At 36.9% G+C, this 13,755-nt stretch overlaps 2 protein-coding genes across 2 annotated transcripts; one reads left to right on the top strand and one right to left on the bottom strand.

The window, feature by feature from the left end:
* Nucleotides 1–4,731: 4,731 nt before the first annotated feature.
* On the top strand, nucleotides 4,732–9,452 carry LOC113777541 (uncharacterized protein At4g38062-like). The gene is made up of 2 exons (XM_027322659.1): nucleotides 4,732–4,838; nucleotides 5,989–9,452. Exon 2 carries the CDS (start codon nucleotides 6,027–6,029, stop codon nucleotides 9,339–9,341), a length of 3,315 nt encoding a protein of 1,104 aa, XP_027178460.1. The 5' UTR covers nucleotides 4,732–4,838; nucleotides 5,989–6,026; the 3' UTR covers nucleotides 9,342–9,452.
* Nucleotides 9,453–9,751: 299 nt separating this feature from the next.
* Nucleotides 9,752–12,892, bottom strand: LOC113778120 (magnesium-dependent phosphatase 1-like). Its single transcript, XM_027323400.1, has 4 exons — nucleotides 12,692–12,892; nucleotides 11,686–11,857; nucleotides 10,235–10,351; nucleotides 9,752–10,142 (listed from the first exon to the last, which is right to left on the bottom strand). Exons 1-4 carry the CDS (start codon nucleotides 12,802–12,804, stop codon nucleotides 10,020–10,022), a joined length of 525 nt encoding a protein of 174 aa, XP_027179201.1. The 5' UTR covers nucleotides 12,805–12,892; the 3' UTR covers nucleotides 9,752–10,019.
* Nucleotides 12,893–13,755: the final 863 nt, after the last annotated feature.

Below are 13,755 nucleotides of genomic sequence, written 5' to 3'. Positions count from 1 at the left end.
TTAACCAAGCCAAATTAAGTTAACGACCAGCACACTTAAAAAATTTTGAGTTGGTAAGTAGCATAAGTTTAACAAATTTTCCAAAAATCTTGTTTGTATTGTCATTTTTCTCCAAAGATTATTACGTTTTTTTTTTATAAACATATTTTTCAATCACCTTTTTATCTCATATACATCAAATTGCTGCAGTTCATCTTCTACAAAAACTCCAGAAAATAGCAATCTAAAGGTGTATTGACGCGTAAAAACAGTCGAACCAGAGCGGATCAATTTAGTCAGAAACAGATTAATCTTATTATCCTTTGCTCCTGAAACTATCTTATCTTTTGCTAAACGTAATTTTCAAAAGCTAGACTTGGCAAATGGGGTACAGAACTGATCTTTTGTCTAGTTGTCACCTACTATAAAATTATGAATTGACGCTCATGAATTAGATTAGACCACAAAGAATACTTTTCAAACCATAGAACTGTAGATCCTGCACTAACAAACCGTGAAAAATGGACATGTAACTGCGATCTTTTTTTGACTAAATATTGTAAAAATAGAGAAATCACAACTAAGAAGCGAAAATATCTAGCAGTAAAATATCAAATTGTCGGAGGTGCCTAATAAAACGAATAACAAGTTGGGATCCATCCATCCACCTAATGGCTAATGCAAGCAAATATCTTATCAAGACTGCAATATGTGCATGGGACCTATGAGCCTGAGCCCTGAATTTACTTGAATATGTGAGAAAGATTTGGTCAGTGTGCATGATGTAGTCAATAAAATGCAAAATGCCCACTTGCAGTAAGTAAAGGACTAAAAAGAAGCCGGGTGGGAGTCAATCAAGCAATGGAACGGCTATAAAGTTAGTACAAAAAAATATATGATGCCCACTTGCTCAATACGTCCTTGAGGTTGTTAACTTTGCATCGTCCACCTCTGGGCAACTGCATGTGCTCTTGCCTATCACAAGACAAAAAGCAGATTGCAAATGTTCTTTGATGTTGAAGACGAGTGGCACACGTAAAAATAGAAGAAACAAATGCTAGATATCTATTAGGTTTGTATGGAAGAACCCCCGGAATAATAATTTTTATCGGATCTCAATCTAAATGGAAAATAAAAGATTAGTCAATCACGCTTTTTACATACAACCTTTAAACCAATATTCTTGAAAGAACTCTATAATTATAAGAATTAATCTTTCCTACACTGACAGTGTAGACACTATTAGCGTTTGATGAATGATAAATATGCAAATGTTGAATTTAAAATTCAACTTTTGTGCATACGTCATAGTTTCAACAGTGATAGTGTATATACTGTCAATGTATATAAAATTTACTCTAATTATAATCCAAGCTTATTGTGTTTTTCCACATAGTTTCAAGGCTCGATCTCATATGCCTGCATCGTGCGTGTGATTTGCAATTTAATTGATTCATGATTTATGCTTCATCTTGTGTTTTCTTTTTTGTTGTTTCAAGAGATCTATGGATCAATAACAATTCTTATACCTTTTTCTCTTGATATCTTTAGCACCATGTGAAATGTGGGTGGAGTTTCTTTATGCATCCACCTGCCTAAGCTGTGACTTGTGATGAATTACAACCTCTTTTGATGAATGAGTAAATAATAATGTTCTTTTAAATTCCACCTAAATTATTTAGGTCCATGTTCATAAAATTCCAATTTGTGCCTACATTTCCGCTAAAACCCATATTTTATTTTTGACAAAAAGTCCCAAGATTCAGCTATAGTTTCCCTGGAAATTACTCAAACTCCACTTTTTAGCTGGGAATTTTTGTAGTGTGATCTTGGTGTGAAAGAAAGCTGCCAACCAGAAGGTCGGCAATCTCGTTGGCCCAACATAGACAGCTAATGGAACTTTAATTAATATGTGTTGCTTGCTTGCTTGCTTGCTGGATATAAAATAAAACTTCACATTAATTACAACTCTCAACACTTTCTCATTAAATTACCTAGATTCAGATAAACATGTGAAAAATTGACTCATGACTGAATTATTTTTTTCCTTAATTACCAGGTACATTCCAGGTAGGTTCCCGAACATTATTATATGCTTGTCTGACATTGCTTGATTATTAATATGTTATTAAAAGTGGCCGCAAAATTGGAAAAAAACATATAAGAAATTCCAGATGCATTATGCCATCCTTTTCAGTAGAAAACTCCAAGGTTTTGAGTGAGTCTCAAGGCAGGGGGTCCTTGTCTTTTCTTTGGAATTTCACATGCAATTTCTGATACCAATCTCTTAATTTGTTGGTCGAGAATGATCAGCCGTCCTAAACGAAACTATATGACTACATTCAAAGAATTAGCTTCAAGGAGATTTGGAGAACATGCATGCAAAGGCCAAAATGAGTCGAAATCACATTCAAGAAGATTGGACGATTCTCAGGATTCGTTTCAATATGTATGGCCCTTTTTTGCCTTCTGAATTTCTGTTCTTTTCTTCTTCTTTTTTTCTTTGTCTTTTCAGTTAATGACAAAGCATAAGCTGATAATTTCGTTTTTTTTTTAAATCCCAAAACTACTACCTTCTTTTCGTTTTTCCACTATATACCACAAAACTGTCCAAAATAACATTATTATCAAACCTGAATCTTAAAAACAAAAGCTATACTTAACAATTCTTTTTCAGGAATTTCTCTGTCTCCTAAACACTTACAAAAATAGGAGAGGTGACATATTATTGAATCTTACAACCACCAGCCTTCGGGCGGGTAGCCACCACCAAAGCATTAAAATTTGGTGGGGTGGAAGGTCAAGGGTTCAAACCTTACCTCCCACCAATTGCCACACTAAGTGGCTCTGTTTAAAATTTCAGACCGGTAGTACACTCGTTTGGTCCGGTGGTGGTTCAGTCTCCTTCGGATTATTCTTGGGTCTCTTCAGGTCCTTTTCCTCCCCTTAGTATAAAATAGAATAGATTCTACAATAATTATCCCCTCCGGATTATTCTTGGGCCTCTTCAATCCTTTCCCTCCTCTTAGTATAATATAGAATAGATTCTACAATAATTATGGTTTCGGAAAAAAAAACAAAAAGACATATTATTGAATCTTACGAGTTTCCAATCATTTCATGGCACTTGAACCACTAAAACTACTATTGAGATTTCATCCACAAATCACACATGCTTGCCCTTTCCCTACAAGTGAAACGAGCCAAAGAAACTCGAAAAAACGTCGTAAGACAATTCGATACCGGTGGTGGCGCGTGAAAGGATAAAGATAGACACTCTTCAGAAACCAACACATTGAAGAAGACGTATCAATGTTACAACTCACATCTATATATATATATATGGAAGAGTATGCATTTGGTGGTTCTTATCATATGAGCAATATATATATATGAGAGGATGAATATCAAAAGCTAGCTGTAAAAGATAAGATACATGTGGCATCGAGGGGACTATACGTACAACCACATTTAATTTGCTTTATGGTCTCGTGTTTAAATTAACTTGAGAGTTGTTGCAGATTTAGAAAATGAAAGCTAAAAGAACATTAATAACTTCAAGAGGAACCCTTTTTTTTTTTTTTTTTTTGCGAAGAGGCAACATATGATTGCAACAGGCTTGTGATGGATTTGAGTTGAAAAGAACCTCTATAAGCTTATGATTCATAAGATTTCTATCGGCCTGCAGTTGCTCTTTTTAGTTGTCATCAATTCATTATGAAGCACTTGTTGTCCTATAGAGCAGCCCTTTCAACATAGAAAGTGCATTTGTCTCTGAAAAGTTTTGAGGAGCAAAACTTACCTTAGAAGAGCAGCTCCAAGAGTATTTCACTGAGTTATTCTTACCGAGTTTAAAGAGTACGTAAGGTCAACATCATTTCAATGGTGTCCTGAGTTTTACAAGTATTGGTACCACATAATAAGTGCCATAATAATATACACGAATCTGCAAAAATATGGGATGTCTTGAAAACGTACAAAAATGTTAATAATGAGACATTGCCTGGTCATTGAACGATTTGGTTAGTAGTAAGAATATCACTATGCGTAGTTAAAAAAAAAAAAAACAAACAAAAGAACAAAACTTAGAATCTAGTTAATGGTAAATTTACCAATGACAAAATTCATATCATTTTTCTTATGATCAAAATGTCCTAGATGCCCATAGTGCTAGGGTCAAAGAGTTTTATTTTTGCCTCTTGGGGTTTTTTGCAATACTTTTTTCGTTCCAACTTACTAATTAACTCAGTCAGTCGAGATGTATATTCCTCTCATTTTTCTTTATTTCTGAAAAAACATATGTTCATCCTCAAGCTAAAAGTTTTCAATTTGTCAATTGAAGAGATGTATACTCATATTTGTTTTTCCTGTTTTATTAAAAAAAATCAATACTTTCTCAAAAAAAATGATACCAATATCAAATACACCACTGTTCGCTTGATCACTGGACTCCCATCTCTGAAAAGCCCCAGACTTATTGGACCTAGAAGTTTTACTCCAGAGAAGAAAAGCACAACACTGGGTAAACATTGGGCCAGGCCCAAGACCTCAACGGCTAGTAAGCATTTCGATCCGGGACTAACAGACAAACGGCAATTCCCCGTCCCTTCCGGACTCCGTCAAGCTAAATTCAAATCGGTACAAAAGGATGATCAAGGCCCACTGTCTCCAACGGCTATATTTTGCGAAGAACTGAAAAATCATCCTTCTTTACTTTTCTTTCCACTTTTACCCCTCAGTTCTCCCCTTTCTTTAAACTTTTGCGAAGAATCATCGAAATAAGTAGCGCAAACGCACTCTTAATCAAGAATTTCCAACTCTTAGTTCAGTTAATGGAAAAACCCACATCTTATGTTCAGGTAATTTTTTTTTTTCTGTTTGGATGCTGTGTAAATGCAAGAAATTGTATAGACTTGTGATATTTGATTGATGTAGTTGTAATGCTTGTTTTCATTGACATATTTATACCCATTTCAGATATTTGTAATTTGTTGTTAGAGCCCATATGTTTCTTAGGTTTGTTTTAACACATTTTGTTAGTGGTTCGTATCAAGCTTTCCTGTTATATTGTCTTGTTTGAAGCTTTCGGCACCCCAAGTTTTGATATTTTTGAACTGTAAATCATGGAAAGATCATTATTTTCTGGAAGATCGAAGAATGATGTCATTTCTTGGGACACAACTGATGTACTATCTGTTGCTGATTTAAGTTAATCTGGGAGACATCCACGGGTCTGTAGTAGTTGTGGGAAGTTTTTAGTTTAGTTGTTTCAGAACTCAGTGACAGTAGCAAACTAGTAGGTTTAAGAAGAGGCAACTAATTTTGGACAATATCAGCAAGCTTGTTATCTTCTTTATCCTGAGTTCCTAAAAAGGCTCTCTATCTAATTTTAGTTGTCTTACAAAGGGCTTTCCTAGCATATTCATTATCCTGGGATGGACATCATGTTTATAATTCGTTTAATCTGTTCTCCTTCCTCTTTCTATCTAAGTACATCTGTACATCTACAGTGTTTAAGGAGCAATTTTGACTGAGCTCCCCCGGGAAATAAACAAATAATTAAATGAAGCTTAAATTAAAGGATTTAATCCAGCTTACAACGAAAAGAAGTATTTGCTATTGGAACTGTATTCCTGAATTTTTCTAGCTTTGCAGAAATTTATTTTCTAATTTTAATTTAAGAGTTTATGTTAATCAGGCAATCTTAGATTTAGATGTTTGTTTGTGATGGTGGTCAGAAAGAGAGCATGGCAATGCGGATTTATTTGCATGTGACTTAATAAAAGTAATAAAACCTTGCAACATTCAGGCTAAGTGAAAAATGCTAGTAGTTCTTATGGAATGTTAATGAACAGTTTTGACAAAGTCTCTTTTTAAGCTTTCCTTCTGATTTTGTTTCTTCAATACTATCTTAGGCGTTTTGCTTAGCTTGTGATTCAGTTCTGTTTTGCTTTTTAGATGGTCCAAATAACAGTCGAGCTAAATCTATCTTTTGTGTGTGGTGAACAGGCGTGATAGAACATACAGAGTTTTGCAGCCAAAGAAAAATGGGTACTGTTTATGAAGAGTTGGATGATGCTAAAGCTGAGATTGAAAAGCTCAAAGCAAATTACCAGATGAAGTTGGAATTCTCTGAAAGCCTGAAAAGAGCACACAACGAGCAGCTGGTAAAGTTTCAGGAGGTAAATTTGAAAGTCGATAAGCTCTCTCAGGAACTAAATGAAAAGGCTGAAGAAATATCTGTTGCAAATCAGATGTATGAAGAACTGAAGTCAAAGTTGAAAGAGAAAGAGGCTGTTATCGAGCACTTGACTTGTGCCAATGATAAGCTTCGTGCTGATTGCAAAGAGAAACTTCAAAGTTCTGAGGAAGAGAATAGAGGGCTAGCACTGGCTTTAGATGAGGCTAATGCCAAGAACATGGATCAAGAGCAACTGATCCGTTCATTGCAAGTAGAAGTTGAAGGGCTGAAGGGAATAGTGTCTGCGTCTCAGAACAAGTGTTCAGAAGCAGACAGAAAGCACAAAGCACTTCAAGAAGTGAGACGGGGAGAAGATGTGCTTCTTAAGTTAGAAGATGAGAAAAGTAAGTATGAAAATCAGCTGAAATGGAAGAAGGAACAATTTGGTCATCTAGAAGAAGCCCATAAGAAGCTTCGGCATGAGTTTCAAGTCTGTCAGAAAGAGTGGGAGAAAGAGAGAGTTTCATTGCTTGATGAGATCTCTAGATTGCAGACAAACTTAGATTCGCAAACCAGAATTTCAGAATCTCTTAAAAGCCGCCTGGAGATGTGTAACCAGGCTCTTGCTCATGAAGAGAGCAAGAGAAAATATTTGGAAGTTAAACTTTCCGAATCAAGGACCAATTTTGACAATGTTTTTGCTGACTATGAGGAGGCAAAGTCCACAATCGAAAGCTTGACAGGTCAAAGGGATAAAGAAATTGCTAGCTTGAGGAACTCTTTGTGTACAAAGGAGAGCATTTACAAGGAAATGGAACATCAGGTCAGGGTGCTCGACCAAGACAAGCAGGAACTAATGATATCTCTCAGAGAACTCCAGGAAGCTCAAATTCGGGAAGGAGGAAGCGCTTCCTCTTTAACAAAACTTCGGAACAAGCTTAGAGGTGTCGAACAGGTGCACAAGGACTGCTCCATGAGATTGATGTCTAAAGAAGCTGAATGGAATTCTCAACTTGAAATCTTGATGCAGAAGCTCAGTAGCTGCAGTTCTGAGTTAGAGAGTAAGAATACATTAATAGACCAACTCAAAATGGAAGCAGAAGCTCAGGATTCCATGATAGCACAGCTAGCATCGCATAATGAAGAAGTTACTTTGATGGTTTTATTGTTGAAGTCAGGGCTTCTGGAGGCCCAAATGAAGCTTGCTGATGCTTATGTTGACTTAGATCATGAAAAGAAGAAAAGTGAACAAAGCCTCTCTCTGTTTAGAGGTCTTGAACGGGTGCACAAATATTGCTCCAAAAGACTCAGGTCTAAAGAAGCTGAATGGAATTCTAAAGTGGAATGCTTGATGGAAAAGCTCAATTGCTGCAGTTCTGAGTTGGAGAGCAAGAGCACGTTGATAGATCGACTCAAAATGGAGGCAGAAGCTCATGATTCCACAATAGAACAGCTAACATTGCAGAATGAAGCAGCAGGTGTTGTTCTGTTATTGTTGAAGTCAGGATTTCTGGAGGCCCAAATGAAGCTTGCTGAATCCTATGTTGACTTAGAGGAGACAAAAAAGAAAAGTGAAGACCGCCAAGCACTTCTACTAGAGCAATTGGAGTTGAAGAATATTGCTCTAGCAAAAGCTCACTCTGATACTGAGAAAGAACACAAGAAGGTGGCCCATTTATCAGAGAAGGTGGAATCTGTAACTTACATTGAAGAACAGCAGCTTTTGCAACATAAAGAGCTTGAAAGACTAGAAAAACTGCTCAGTGAATCTTATACATGTCAACATGGGTTAAAGAAGCAGGTACTCAGCATGACTATTGAGCTCAAAGAAGTTTGTAATGCCCTGAATGCTGCATACCAAGAACTGGATGACAAAACCTCCCGTGGAATGGAATTTGAATTTGAGTTGCAAATATGGAAACCTTTTACCCAGGGGTTGAGAGACAACCTTGAAGAAAATCATCAATTGCATAGAGAAGCGGAGGCTTCTTTTCATGCACAAGTGATGAGCTTGAAAAGTGACTTGAAAAAGGTTCGTAAGACCTTGGCCAGGGCAAATGAAGAACTGGCGGCAAGATTTTGTGAAGGAAACCAAGCTGAATTTGAGTTGCAAATATGGAAATCCATTGCTGAACAGCTGAAAGCCAACCTTGAAGATAATCATCACATGCGTAGAGAAGTAGAGGCTTCTCTTCTTGCAGAAATATCTATTCAGGTCAATCTAAGACAAGAGAGAGATGGACTCCTGAACCAGCTAGATGAAAAAGACAAGAGATTAGAAGAATTGGTTGAACGGATCACTTTTTTGAATCAGGAAATTGAGACAAGAGCGAAAAAAGACGCAACTCCTGATTCGACAAAGAATGCAAAGTTTTACAGTTCGAGAACCAGTCTTCAAAGTCCAGATGGCAGCTCAGATTATTCACAGGAAGAGGAAGAGTGGGTGAAAAGACAGCTTGAAGGTGCAATTTTTGCACAAGTCGATGCAGAGCAGAACCACGAGCATGAGAGAGAGAGCCTTCACCATCTTGTGGAGGAGAGAGACCAGAGAATAGAGCATCTCCAGCAGCTTGTGAAGTCATTGGAGCAAGAGTTTGAGAGTTCAACCAGCTCTTTTTCCTCAAGGCTATCGGAGATGCAGGTGGAGATTAAAATGTTCCACGATTTTTGGCACAAGATGGCAACAACTTTGTTTTTCAAAGAGATGGAAATCCAGGAGAAGGACCTGATTAATGCTGAGTTGGAAAATGACTTAAGTTATCTGAAAACTGGTTCACTGGCGAATAAATCAGAGGTGCAGATATTGAGGGATGAGCTTGAAAAGGAGCAGAGTAGGTCAGATGCGTTGATTCAGAAGCTTAATGAGGAAAAGGAAAAGATAATTGAAGATGTGGTGAAGTTGTCATCAGATAGGGAGAATTTATTGGACTCTCTTGAGGGATTGTATGAAAGAATGCAGAGGCTGTCTATGGATGATCTGCAGCTAATGGAAGGCTTGAGAAATATACTGCACAACTTCAATTCAACTGAATTAGGAATAGACTTCAGAGGGGAGGATGAATATTTTGACCCGGGGAAAGAGAACAAAATCCATTATGCATCTCCCAGAACAACAAAAGCTGAAGTCATTCTTGATGAAAGACTGCCGTTGAGAGCTGTCAACAGTGGACTGCTCCTGTAGATTATGTAATCTATTTTTTTTTTCAACAAACGGATTATGTAATCTATTCGCTACATAATTTTGTAGAACCCATTTTTTTATTTGGTTATATCACATATTGTTTCTGTTTTCTCCTGTTTGTATTATGAGTTTAGGTGAATTCGAGTGCAAAGCAAAATAGCAAAGCTTGGTACAAATACATGGAAAAATTATTTGTTAGCATGCAATTTTATTCGCCATATCTCTCCTCAAAAGGTTAAGCTGTATGGCAATTGTTGACAAGGGAAACAAAAAGCTTGTTATAAAGATACTAAAATTTATTGCTTGTTTATATCAAATGCCTGAAAAAATATGACAGAACTTTGAAAGAAAAATGTTCATTTTGATCAAGCTCTGATCAATTCTGAACACAGTTTAAGCCGGTACCAACAGGATTTAAGCCTTGAGCCTTTTTCAATTCAATGTCAAATAAATTGAACCTGTCCTATGTGAACGGTTGATGCAGCCTCAAGAATTCTGTAGTCAATAGCTTATGCTCTACACGTTCTACTTATTATCAAAATACTAATCTAGATAACTAACTAGGGTGGTGATTCATGTTCAGACAAATTAGTTTGAAGTAACAAATGTCAGCTTCAATGACCAAGTCGCCGCAACTGCAGAGACGGGATGTCTTAGGTCTGGGATGAATAAGGAAAATCACTTTGTCTTTTTTGTTCCATATGAACTTGATTCTTGGGAGAATTCAACGAGTCCTTGCCTGAGAGCTTCTAGTGTAACTCCGTTATACACTAAAATACTCGTTACACCCATTCTTGAGACCTGAATAACAATTTTATGAGTTAGAAAGCAGTGTAATGCATCATGCACATTTGACCATTCAGAGTTAATTAGCATGTGAGGAGGACTCTTACCGCTTCTATGTTTCGATCCTCATCATCAAAGAACAACATTGCATCAAATGGAATTCCAGTCTTCCGTTGAATTTTCTGCAGATGCTGTGTCTTGTGAGTCCAACTAGAAAAAATCTCCTGCATGAAAAGAAGAAAAGAATTACGAGAAAATATTGATACTTTTGTTCATAAGTAAGACATACGTCAAGATATAGTGTAATCAAGGATTAACTAAGGCCTAGAGGTAAATGGCCTGGTTTCTTTATCTTTCTACCCTTCTCCTTGCCATTTCTTTTGTCAAAAAGAAGGAAGACACAACGTAAGAGAAAAGGAACCCAAAGCCATTGCACCCCTTTGTAATCAGATCCTGATACAAAGTATGACTTCGACAAGCTACTGTATAGGATACACATTCAAACTACTAAGGCATGCGGCAGGGAGTACGCATGGTTGTCAACTCAGACCATCTGAATGTTAGGATGCATATGGTGGATTATCGTACAAATACTCTAAAACTATGAGCAAACAAATGCATGCAGAAAGTGTAGATGTTTTTAACATCAGGAAAGAATATACTAGTCTGTGTTCCCATGCTAGCATGTTGCAAATTGCTGATGAAAATGTTTCCCAGTGTGCAATGAGGATTGCGAATATAATTTGCAGGTATATTCTGACAGAGTACCTCCGGACCATGCGTCTGGGGAGATGTAGAAATTACTTTTCTCAGTAGGACAGCATGACTACTTGGGCTAAACAAAAATTTCTCCGGCACTTAAATAGTTAAGAATTCATGTCGGAGACAATTTTTATGACAAAGAAAACAAACTTTTATGACTTCCATTCCAGAGACAACATGATTATACAGTAATTGGAAATTTGTATCTTCTGGTGGCGGTAACATGCGTTCAACACTTAAAAATAAGTTTTTCAACAGGGGAGATGAAATTTGAAGCTCTTATTGTGTTTCTCAAATTTCATTTCGTAAGAGGTTTATAAATAGGATTCCTCCTGCATCCACCTCAGGAGTTCATTTAACTGCATCAATAGAACTTGGAGACTGCAAGACAGAAGTTGATAGTAGCCTCTTTTGAGCCAAGGGTGATATATAGACATCAGAATTACCACGAGGGGTATAGTTCTTGTTGCATGTCTCCTGTCTTCCTTTCTTAAGTGAGTGCAGGAAGTGGAGACATTCAGACCTTATTCCTTATCTAACTTAGATAGGCCATACAATCACGCACAAGTTCCAAACTCCCCTTTATACTTTTGCTTCTGGGATACTATTGTACATAATACTTTAAAACTTTTACTCCTAGAATCATTCAAAGCAAAAACTATAAATATGTTCAGCTGAGGCCAAGTAAAAACATTACTTCTGTAAAGTAAGGACATTAAAAAGAAAATAAGCAGTTACCATTATAGGCTGAAAGAAGCCAAAATGTGAAGGAAAAATGCATTTTCAGTTGGCTTACCTCGGCAACAAAGATGGATCTTATACCCAATTTCTCAAGAAATGTCGTAGCTATGTCACGAGCTGGAGATCTTGAAGCAATGGCAACATCAATTCCTCGACCCTTAAGAGCTTGTATTATTCCTCTTGCATGAGGGTACAAATTTGGGGAATCACTCTCATAGCAGCACTCACTAAGAAGTCACAAACTATTAGTGCCATGAATGACCAACGAGTAAGATTACACCAAACAAAAGGTCAACCAGCATCATCTATATATGTGTTGTTATCCAGCATTGCAATTCAATGGGCCAATAAACTGCTAACAACTGATTGCATATTTGATTTTAAAATCCCAATATTCTTCTCCAAGCAGTCAAATTCTTACTCATCTTATTTGGTTACTCGATCTACTTGCTGAACATTTTTCGTTATACATAGCCATTCACTATACACCCATCTGACGAATTTGCTGATTTGATCAAAACCAGACAGTGGTAAAGTGAGGGTCCAGACATCAATTTGATTGCTCTCTACTCTACCCACGTAAGCTAGTACATAGGGCTACAAAATTAAAGAGCTAAATGCACAAAGAATTGTAGATAATGAACCTAACAAGCATAAAAAGCTCTTTTTCTTTTTAATTTCTTTCCTCATTCTGTAATACGAAGCATTCTCTAGAACTAACATAAAAACAATCAACTACAATTTGTAAATGACTATGCATAAAAAGAAATGATTGGAAAGAACAAATTTTGAATAGGCAGGGCAATGCTTCACTACCACAGACATTTTGATTAGCATATGCATGCACTGCAACTATCAATTACAGAGAGAAAAACCTACCAAAAAGATTTTTAAAAAAAATTAGACATAGTACACTAAACCACAATCCAAACAAAACCGAAGTTTAAGCTGGAATTGGATTTTAAACTGAAAAAGGTCTTTTTTTTTTTTGCGATGGAAGTTTGTATTGATGCATGTGAATAACAAGAAGGGTGTGGTTTAAACCGAAAACATATATATACCAGTAAACAGGCCAGAGAGTGTAATCAAGATCGAAGACAACAAGGCGGGGAAGTTTCTGATGAAGTCCCAGGATTTGGTCTGCCTCTTCTTTCACTTTCTTGTCATCCGCCATTGCTATCTTTTCTCCCCGCTTCGCGTGCCTAGAGGAAAGAGACAGAAAAGTGGCTTATTTGATCAATGTTTGGTGGCGTGCTGTGGAGGCGGTTTTGTTGGTTGATATTTGACTATATTCATTCTCATTGGTTGAAGTTTCCAACATTTTAGGCAGCTGTCTATACTATAGCAATGATTTTTTTTAATAATTTTGTTGGCACTCTTTATTACCCCAAAAAAGGGTAGTAATTTATATTCTTTTTAATATTTTCTCTGTTTTTCAGCTGTGTTTTTTTTTTTTGTCAAATGTCAACTTCTATATTTTCTCCGTTTTTCAGCTGTCGCATAACTTGCATTTAGTGTTTCTTGTGTCCTTCCTTGTTCTTATCTTAGCACTTCTTTAATAGTGCGGTATCAAACATGACTATGGTAATCAATGAAAATGATTCTGAATTCGAACTCTAACCTTCAATTCTAGGTTAAGAATACTTTAAATTATTAACAGTGGAACAAAAAAAGTAACCCTAAATATGTTTAAATTTCAAATACATTACGGATCTCTTGATAACTTTTGAATATCGAAACATTAGGCCTGTTTGGAAGCCAGGTTTTTTGATAAGTTTTTTACCTACTAGTTTTTTAACAACTTTTGCTACAGGAACCTCAAAAAATTTCTCAAAGTTTTTTACCTACACACTTAAAATATCCAAAACACACAAAAAAAAAAAAATTCCCTTCCCCTTCTCTTCTTCTTCTTCTTCCTCCCCCACCCCAACCCACCACCACTTTCGTCGCCAGCCACCACCTCCGCCGCCGGTTCCGGCGCCGATCACCTCTTCCGGTGCCTCCCCTTTCCCTCTGGCCGATCTGGTCGCTAGACCAGATCGCACGGGGGAGGGGGAGGGTGAGGGTGGCGGGGGAAGAGGAGGAGGGGGGAGAAGGAAAATTGCCCAAAAAAAAATTTTATTTC

Source organism: Coffea eugenioides, chromosome 7 (genome assembly GCF_003713205.1).
Source record: "Coffea eugenioides isolate CCC68of chromosome 7, Ceug_1.0, whole genome shotgun sequence".
NCBI lineage: Eukaryota > Viridiplantae > Streptophyta > Magnoliopsida > Gentianales > Rubiaceae > Coffea > Coffea eugenioides.
This window is presented reverse-complemented; position numbering and strand designations above follow the sequence as displayed.